General features: G+C 42.5%; 2 protein-coding genes across 3 annotated transcripts in view; one reads left to right on the forward strand and one right to left on the reverse strand.

The window, feature by feature from the left end:
* The window catches only part of ccdc85ca (coiled-coil domain containing 85C, a), a 34,074-nt gene extending 29,966 nt beyond the window's left edge, over positions 1 to 4,108 (forward strand). For both annotated transcript variants that reach the window (XM_084675737.1, XM_084675731.1), the window contains one exon: positions 722 to 4,108. In XM_084675737.1, the coding sequence (XP_084531863.1) occupies positions 722 to 811 (90 nt within the window). In that variant the 3' untranslated portion in view covers positions 812 to 4,108. The remainder of the gene's footprint in view (positions 1 to 721) is intronic.
* Positions 4,109 to 4,232: 124 nt separating this feature from the next.
* LOC146299769 (cyclin-K-like) lies at positions 4,233 to 9,740 on the reverse strand. Its single transcript, XM_084675717.1, has 10 exons — positions 8,807 to 9,740; positions 8,489 to 8,570; positions 8,243 to 8,374; positions 8,050 to 8,155; positions 7,835 to 7,892; positions 7,261 to 7,430; positions 6,747 to 7,003; positions 6,521 to 6,548; positions 6,327 to 6,398; positions 4,233 to 5,439 (listed from the first exon to the last, which is right to left on the reverse strand). The coding sequence occupies exons 1-10, from the start codon at positions 9,001 to 9,003 to the stop codon at positions 4,874 to 4,876; spliced, it is 1,668 nt and encodes a 555-aa protein (XP_084531843.1). The 5' UTR covers positions 9,004 to 9,740; the 3' UTR covers positions 4,233 to 4,873.
* Between the last annotated feature and the right edge of the window lie 196 nt (positions 9,741 to 9,936).

The raw sequence follows: 9,936 nt of genomic DNA on the forward strand, positions 1-9,936 counted from the left end.
TTCACTTTCTATCTTCCTCTTTGTGCTCACTTCAATTACAGGCTGCAGTAAACGGGCTGTAGTTTGTACATCCCACTTGTTGGCACAATTAAAATAACTTGGTAGGAGCACACAATGGTCCCAATTGGGCCACTTTGGGCCAGAAGCCATAGACACACATGGCAGAAGCACACACACACAGGATGTTCCCTGTGTGACATGCATGACCTTTTGAGAACCATACACCCAGTGGGTAGATAAAGAGAGGGAACAGGGATGCACAATGCCATCATTCACATTTCTGTTCTCATGTATACATAAATACTACTACATTATGCTTACTAATGAGGCTCAGCTACATTGGGTCTCATTCACTTGTAATCCCTCTCTGACTCATGTTGTCCAGCAAAGCCTCAACAGTGGGTGTTGTGTAACCTTTAGTCGCCCCCCTCTCCCACGCCCCTGTGTTTTTTTATATGATCAGAGTGTGTGGGAGTTTACATTGTGGACATTTTTGGCGCTGTGAACGGCTACACAGTTTTAATTGGGACGCCATCGATGCGATGCGCTATTTTCGTCTCCTGCCCGCTTTAAGCTTCAGAGGACAAATTCGCTACTCACCACAACCTTTCTTTCACTTCAGAACGCCAAACATTCAGAATTCATAAGCATGATATGAAGTGTGGTGTTACATTGTTTTGTGTCCCCCTCATCACTTTGCCCTTTCATTTTGTGTTCCCAGGTGGTGTGGCGTAAGCTGGGAGATGCTGCAGGCTCCAAGCCCTCTATCCGACAGCACCTCTCTGGGAACCAGTTCAAGGGGCCTTTGTAGTCCTGAAGACGTGTGTTTTTAAACCCATGGATGTCAGCAAATAGAACTAAAAACACAACCGCCACTGTAGTTCCTGGGCACTGTGTGTGACCTTCACATTATCAACCACCCCACTTGTTTCATCCCTACCCCACTTCTTCAACATCCATGATGTTCAGCTTCAGTCCACTCATTGGTCCAAAGTGACTATTCCAAAATGCCGGGGCATTGACCATCTCTGACTGGTGGGGACAGTGGAAGACATCTGGACAAGGCTATTATTGTGTTAACACTCATATGTGATTTTTTTTCTCAGCTAAGCACACATTGTAATTCACCTGAAGGGGAGGTGATATGGGGACATACACCATAATGAAAAAAAGCTTTTGAGAACATTTTTTTTCTATTCCTGTCTGGTTTTCCCAGGCATTTCCAAGCATCACAGAGTCTAAACCTCAGTGACAGACAAGCTATCCAACATGCGACTCTTTCAATATCTGAATTTCCCAATCAGCAACTCTACCAAGACCTTTAGTTTTCCTTAATGTTCACCAGTGTTGTTGTTCATCAGTGTTCAACATTGTCTCATAGCACTTTTGAGGTACACATGGACTGAAACACAGTTTGCTCATGTTGCTTCCTTCAAATACTGATTTTTGACAGCTCTTCAAACAAGGACTACTCAACTGCCCTGTGACTTCAACAACACGAAACACAGATTTTTATCAAAAGTAAACAAATAGGAATGTACTGTTATATAATATTTTCCCAATACACAGTATAGTAGCAAGCCATAGGTTTATATTCTATACACTTCACTCTCAAGTACTCGTAGACCCCTTCACCTAAAACATACATATACAAATGTAGACAGAAAACCCTAATTGTTAACACCTAAAATGCAGCACCATATGCTGTAAGTTGTTTAAAGTAGCACTAATATTTTGAAACACATTTTCTTCTATGGCCATCTTTGTTACCACTGTTATTTAGGTGGTGCACCAAATTAGGTTGCATATTTTGAGTTGAAAATTTCACTTTTGAGTCAGAGCTTAGCCTATCAAAATAGAATATCCAAACGCTGGTGATAAAGACTTCCCAAATGATGAGTGATGTTTATGATAAGAGAAAGGATATTGCTGTATGGGAAAAGGGACTTTGACATACAATCTATAAATATTATATGACAATCGTTAAATGTTTTTGAAATATAATAATGCAAGAATGTTTTTTGGGGGAGGGTATTTCTTATATTAATAAATGAGAAGGTATACGACTTCCATACCTGCAATACCTTCTTATTCCACCTGTAATGAGGTCTCATAATTAAAGTCTCATTGGAGATCTATGTGTACCTTATGAAGTGTTATAACTAGGTAATGAACAGCATTGGGTGTCTTAGTGTGCTCTACACATTGAGGTGGGTTAGCCGAGTCCTGTGTATACTGAACCAAAGTATACGTTTAACAACAGTATGCACACTTGTTGGATTTCAAGTGCATCGAAGCTTGTGAGCAGAGAGCTAGAATGAGTTGATGAAATGTGATGTAAGACTTCATTTTACTTCTCCATGAAGCATCATAGTGAGTAAGTACTCTATGATAAGTCATATGGAAGAATATGGTTTCTGTTCAGCTTGGTTCTATAAGTTGATTGCAGTTTCTATGGATCTTGCATGTGAGTTTCACAAACAGACCATCAGATCCCTTGTAAAGCAGCGTCATAGAACTTATCTAACATGTTATGAAGATTTATAACAATCTAAGAAATGTATTCTATAACTGGTCTCCTACGTGTAGAAAGTTTGGACATGGAATGGAGGTTCCTCTGTCTAGGTTGTTTGTAAGTCACATAACTGATTTGTGACAAGTTATGTATGAAGTTTCATAGAAGTCTTACGAACTGTAAAAGGGCGTGTGGATACCGATAGATTTCGGAATAGATCATTTCAAACATGTATGGAAGACACTTGCTGCATTTTCCCTCTATTTGTATGTTATCTTGACAAATGGTCATTTGTCAGATGGATAGAAGGAATCAAATTTTTTTCTCAAAAAACTCTAAATAGGGTTCCACACTGTATGTGTGCTACTTTAAATGTATTTTTCAGAAGGGAATTTAAGTACCTACTGTACTCACATCCCTTTCTCATTGGATGAGAGATTATACAGTTTTGAGGAATGGCCAATGAGTATCTGAGTTTCAATGAGATTCAGGATGCAGCAGGTGACTTTTATTAGTGATGTTTATATGAGCCTGACCTTTAGCATGTACAAGCCGTATGAACAAAAGACAAGCAATAATTTGAAAAAGAAAGGTAACATTTGTATCGGTACACCTGATATATGGAAATACTTATTTCAATTGAGGATTGCTAAAAGAAATAATACTGTCTTGCACAGTATTTTTGGGGAACAGAAGGACAGTGATCAGGTCTTTTGAAAAAACACATTTTTGGATAACTCCATACACACATTTAAAATCAATTTTTCAAAAGTGACCTTCTAGAAACATCTGCTATATACATGGGACTACTGACCTTTTATATTTGTTGATTTGAAAGCACAAAGTGACAATTGAAAAGTTTTGTCAATTTTCCTATGGTTACTTTCAAATGCACTGCTTCTTTTGTCAAAACATGATGTGTTGACGTAGAACCTGCAATGACCTACTATATTCTCTTCTTAGCCTCTCTCTATCCCAGACACAGTGAACATGTATTTTAGGATATAGCCAGTGCTTTGTAAATAAATACTGTTCTCCCGTAGGATATATGAAAATAGCATGCCTTTATATATTTTTGTCTTTCATAAGCTGTATGTAGCTGAAATGCATCGATATTTTAGCAATTTAGGAAAAGAGTGATAAATGGATTAAGACAGCCTCTTTTAGATGATTTTTTGAATAAAATTTAAGTATACTTTCCTTTGTAAATATATAGTGTCTCTAATTGTGTATGTCATCAATTATTGTATATCGAATATACTGGGAAAGCTACTAGAGAGAAGGAACCAAGCTGGAAGCTCCAATAATTACTTACTTTTTGGAACACAATTATTCAGCTTCCCTAAACTTATTTTAAAAAGAGAAAAGCTGGTTCCAAGATCCGAGTCATGAGAAAATTGGTATCAAGGGATTATGCATTGGTACTTGTGTATTCTACCCATGTGGAACTCATGCAACATAGCAAGTTTGTTCATTTTCTGGATTAGGGCGCACTCTTGTGGTTATTTGTCAAACAATAAATCCAAACAGCCCATACTCAAATGATCTGCTAATGTAACCTGCCTTCCTCTTACTCTGAGTAACAACTGACTTTAATGACTGGAATTATAAAATATACACAGCCGAGTAATGGGCCTATCCAATGATGTTAGACCAGACATTACCTCAAAGATTTGGAGATTTAAATAGGGTAAAGACATACCAGTTACACATAGACAACTTTTTTATAAAAAAAAGACAATTATTTTAATTAAAAGGTTTTTTTGACACAAACTGTTCTCATTTTATGACGAATGAACAACTATAAACATGTCATAGCCAAAATAACTGAACAAAGAATTAGTTATTTCAAAACACATTTTTCCTGGATATCTGCATGCAACTGTTGTTAACAATTTTAAAATACATATAAGTAACGTATGAAATAGAGCTTACATGTGTTTTTAAAGTGTTCAAACACGTGTACAATTTGACATGGTGTATTGGTTCAGGCTAAAATGCTAAAAGAAGTAGCATAGATATAACACATTTTAGTGCATCTAGTGTAAACAAGGGAACGACTACATAACTACTGTGAAGTTGCCTTGTTCATGTTTTGGTCGAATCTTTAACCCTATTCAAAACAATAGGCTAACAATTTTACACGGCTAACAAATACAACATTCCCACGAACCAGTGCAATGACAGCTTATAATAAGACTCAAAGTATATGGGTGTTGACGTACTGGATTTAGTTTTTACAGATGGTAAAAGTGGAAAAACCTATCCCTTCAATGTCCATGGCCGATACGTTCAAAATACTGCTACTGTACTGTAATGTAGTGTTGGCACAGCCAGTCCTCGCATCAACCCCCAATTTCACATCATCCAAGCTCCTCGACTCATTCCACCCATGGGGGGCATCCCAGGAGGCAACGGAGGGGGCCCCTGGCTCTGTCCACCGGGGTAGCTAGACGAGGGCATCCCCATGCCCGGCAGCCCTGGAGGCATGCGCGGAGGCGGGTAACTGTGGTTGTAGCCTGGTGGAGGGTAGGCAGGCGAGGGGGGTGGGGGAAGGCTGGGCGGCGGATAGGAGCCGGCAGGGGGTGGTGGGGCACTGGGGGGGTAGACATGGCCGTGGTAGCCCGGCGGAGGGCCATAGGAGGGGGGTACGGGGACGGCGTAGGAGGGCCCCTCGGTCTTCATCAGGGACTGCAGGCTCTGGTAGCCCTCCCCAGACATGTAGGAGCTGGAGGTGGGGATGCCCATGATGTAGGAGGAGGGGGGCGGGGGGGGCGGGCGATGGGGGAGAGGTGGGGGCTGGTGGTGAGAGGCAGAGTGGGGAGGGGGAGGCGCTAGGGCCTTGGGGGCCTCAGCAGGTTCTCCATGGGCGTCAGTCTCCCCAGGGAGGGGGGCAGCAGGGTGGGAGGCCAGGGCCTTGCGGTCTGTGGGGGACCGAGGAAATGGACAGACAGATGGTCAAGACTAATTAAAAACAGAAGATGAATTTTGGCAATATATAAAAAAAAGATTCAGCTTCAACAGCCTAGTAACAGATTCAGCATGTGAAACACACAGACGCTCAAACGTGCCTAATAGCCACACACACACGGAAGTAATGAGCGTCCCCATTTAGGTCATGTAAACAAGCCGCCCAGCTACTCAGAGAAAATCTAAGGGCTCTAAGGCAATTATCAGATTTGGTGAAAAGGTCAGACCAATGCAAGAGGATCTCCTATTAATCCACCTATAGCATGGGTGTACATTTGTGTGTATAGAGTTTCCAACCAATAATTTCAATCTATTCCATTAACCAAATGAGAAGCAGATTCCTGCTCAGGATAATATTTCTTCTGGAATGCCCTGTGTCTATCCCCCCTGAGACAAGCTGCACTCTAGGGGCGGCTTAGATTAGGGGATTACCTGGGACCAGGGTAAATCTGTGATAATATTTTTGGGCCTAATTAATGAGAGCCCTTACTGCTCCCTGAGCCACTGGGCTTTAACCCCTGAAGGACAGTCATTTGGCTGGACAGTACTAAGAGATAAACAGTAATTGAGCCACTTAGAATGGTGAGCAGTATATTCTGCAGCATGTTCAGCAGTTATGTAGGAGAAGAAGGACTCTTATTGTGAAGGGAAGCATTTCGACACTTAAAACAGAATCCTCACCTTCCTGAATTTTGTTAAGGGTTTTCACTGGACAAAAGTGGCTTTATTTCTCTTGTTTGTTTTTGGCACAGAATTAGGGAAAGCAAGACGTTTAAGACTCTTGGGAGTGGGCCCTCGCTTCTTATGTCTGGCTGACCGAAAGGGCAAAGAGGGAACTCACCTGGGGGAGGCTGTGTGGTGGGCAGGGGGGGCATCGGGGCTTCAAGTCTGGGGATCTTGGAGCTTACTTGCTCTGGGGATGGGGGGGGAGAGTGGACAGACACAACGATAGGAGTCACAATCGTGTACAGGTCTGCAGACTTGCTTACAGGGTCTACCGTTTCAAATCAAAGTCATGAACACGGAAGTGCTTACCAGATGTCTTCTCCTCTTGAGGAGATGGCTACAGAACGAGAAAGTCATATTTATACCAGTAATAATTGTATGCATTATACCCACACAAAAAAGCATTATAGTGATCATACACTGTATATTGTAATGTTTTCTGAGCACAATTGTGTCCATTTTCAATTGTACATTCTGAAGAGGGGCCCTGTCGAACAACATGCCCCGCCCCCCACAAACGATTGCGCACACTCACATGGGCTCGTTTGATCTGGCGTGGGGGGCTGGCCTGTGGGGAGGCTTTCTTGGCAAGAGGTGGAGGCGGGGGTGGTGGTGGAGGGGCGGGGGAAGGATTGACACTGGCCTGGGCTAGGGCGAGAAGCTGGAGCTGCTGGGGGGTGGGAGTGGAGGAAGAGGAAGGGAGCGTCTTCTCCCTGTCGCCCCCCACCAACGCGCCCTGGGGCATCTGCTGCTTGCCCTGGGAGTACAGATCCAGGATCTGATGGCAGATATCTGGGGGGTGAAGAGAGCGAGGTTGAGAGAGAGAGAGCGAGGTTGAGAGACAGAGACAGAGACAGAGACAGAGAGAGAGAGAGAGAGAGAGAGAGAGAGAGAGAGAGAGAGAGAGAGAGAGAGAGAGAGAGAGCGAGAGCGAGAGCGAGAGCGAGAGCGAGAGAGAGAGAGAGAGAGAGAAAGGTTGATGTGTTCCATTTGTCTCCATTTTTTTTACTTTTGATTCAAAAGTTTTCAGGGACGCCAGCCACGCCCACCTTCCAGCAGCTCCACGGGCACATCCTGGACAAACTGCTCCCACCATCGGCGTGACGACTGCTTGGATGTCCACTCCTGGATGTCGAACTTACACAGGCGTCCCGCCAGGTACATGACCGCCACGGCGATGATCTCTGGCTCCCACTGCAGCGACAGCATGGTACACAGGCTGCCAAGATGCAGGCACAAAACAAAGGGGAGGCCAAGTTTGTTCAGGTTTCAGTCTATTCTAGATCTCATGGAAACTACCATTCGACTATACGCATGTTATGTCTAACACAACCAGTGCAGTGCTAATAATAGTTAGTGATAGTTACACAGTCGCTTGATACATAGTGATAATGTTTTGGGTAGACTGCTACAAGTGATCTGGTGTTGAACTTATAGATCTTATAAAGTCACAAGCAGACAAGCATTTAGTTGGAAGGTCAGATGTTGTGTTGATGTCCATATTGGTAGTAGTTCTTAGTCTCCATCCCTGGCAGTGACCCAGAGAAATGCTATGGCACGAATATGTTTACAAACACACAGATGCACATTGATCATCCTCCTACTGGACTATTCTTCACTCACCTGTCATTCACAAAGGTCCAGGCCATCTGAACCAGCTTCTGCACTTTGTTCTTATCACCTGGAACGAACACCCTCAGTTTTTCAAAAGGTTTCCAAAAAACATCTTTTTAATATTGAACAACATAATCTAACTCAAAGGGTCATTAAACTGTATTATCCTTACATGAAATCGTATACACCCATGTAGAATGAATGAATCAGCAGTGCCTCATTACCTTTAAGTTGCTTGGCATAGCGGAGCAAGAACTGATAGGGGTGCTCCACCTGCAGGTCAAACTTAATGGTCTGCAACAAGATCCTCTCCAGCACCATCACCTCCTCCTACAAAAACAACGTTGGGATCTGCACCTGACATCTACAAACACATCACTGCCAAAAACGGCACCGTAAAGGTGGTGTATGTTTTACCTTTGGATCGTCTCCAAACTGGGCAAACTGGATGTCGTTTAGGAGGCTGCGAGCTGTCTTGATGATGTCTTTGCATTTCTTTGGGGTCTCCTCTACTTTCCCTGCTAGGAAGAGACAGCAACCCCCTGTCACCTGTGAACACAACATTCATGTTCTGGGTTAGCAAGGTATCGCAATGTACAATGTATTGCAAATTAGTTTCGATTTTATTCATAATGTGAGGTAAGCAGTGAACACGGTAATTACATATCTGGGGAATTGCTTGAAAGAGTGGAACATATAAAAGCGATGGAAGTAGATGATTCCTGTTGCCAGTGTGTCATAGTGTCTGGGCACGGGGTTAAGGAGTTTGTCGAACAGTTTGTGCTCTAAACTTTATATTGGTTGGCAACAATAATCTACACTCTGTATCGGGACGCCTATTTGTTTCTGAAAAAAAGGGAGGACAATGCTTTAATCATCAGTAATTCGAAAAACCCCAAAGTACTTGTAGATAACAACAGTTAAAGATGAATTCTTAAAACTATTTAGTGGAAAGTTCAGCACAGCAGAAAGAAAGGATACAGTCCCAAGCGAGTTCCCACGTCGAAGATGAACCGTGCACCCTCTCTCCGGTACCTCGCCTCTGTGGCGGGGTCCAGTCCCTCCGACTGGGAGGGTGTGTGTGCTAGGTCCTTCTTGTCCCAATACCAGCATGGTTTTATGTGATCCAGACTTGCAGCTGGATTGACAGGGATTGAATTCTCCCGGTAGTCTTTCATGAACTGAAATAATTGTATACAGCGTGGTCTATATAGTCACTGACTGAAACCCCTTTGTAGCTAGCTAGCTGGCTAGCTTCTTGAATTAGCTGACTTGCTAGTTCCGTCCTTTACGTTACGTAGTAGTGATGGAGAGGATGATTACGACCTACTTTGCACACAAAAATAGCACGGACAATATTGCGCAAAAATGAGTAAAACATCCATTCAATGAAAGTAATTTGAATCCATACAACAATTTACACTGGAAATTGAGTGTAAGGCGCCATATTTAATTTATTAAAAATATTGCATCCAAGTGACGTCACTAAGAGGAAGGAAAATAATAGAACTAAAACCAAGACATACAACCGACCAAAAACAAGGACTGCGACGACCGAAAGCTACCAAGTCGATCGATCGTACCAAGTACATGATCATCTACACAGCAATAATATAAAGAATGATAAGATGACAGCTTCACCGGTTATCCGGTGAAAATTAAGCAGTATGTAAAGTCAAATCGTAACCAATAAATGTGCTTGTTTATTAACTTTTATATCCTTAACTTTATTTGTTTAGTCTACCTTTTTCTTCCCGGCTGCTACCAGTCACAAAACAATGTTTACAGTGAGTTGTGCAACTTTATGACCGCCTGCCTGTAAATTATGGGCACCCATATCGTAGGATGGCCTTTTTTTTTTTTTATCGACGACTGGCATGTTTTTCAACTAATCATATCGTCTAAATCGTTACCATGTATGGTCATTTTAATCCCACTAAAGTAAACTTCCAATCACAACCATAAAGGGTGATGTTTATGGATGCTAAACCAATGTATAATTTATCGATGAAATGAATGACAGTTCAACTGGCCAATGCAGTATGGAGATATTGCCGGCCATTTTGACCAATTCATTTGACGTTTGCTCTTGCTACATCCAACCGAAAACT

Source organism: Hypomesus nipponensis, chromosome 3 (assembly GCF_054491055.1).
Source record: "Hypomesus nipponensis isolate SF chromosome 3, ASM5449105v1, whole genome shotgun sequence".
Lineage (NCBI taxonomy): Eukaryota > Metazoa > Chordata > Actinopteri > Osmeriformes > Osmeridae > Hypomesus > Hypomesus nipponensis.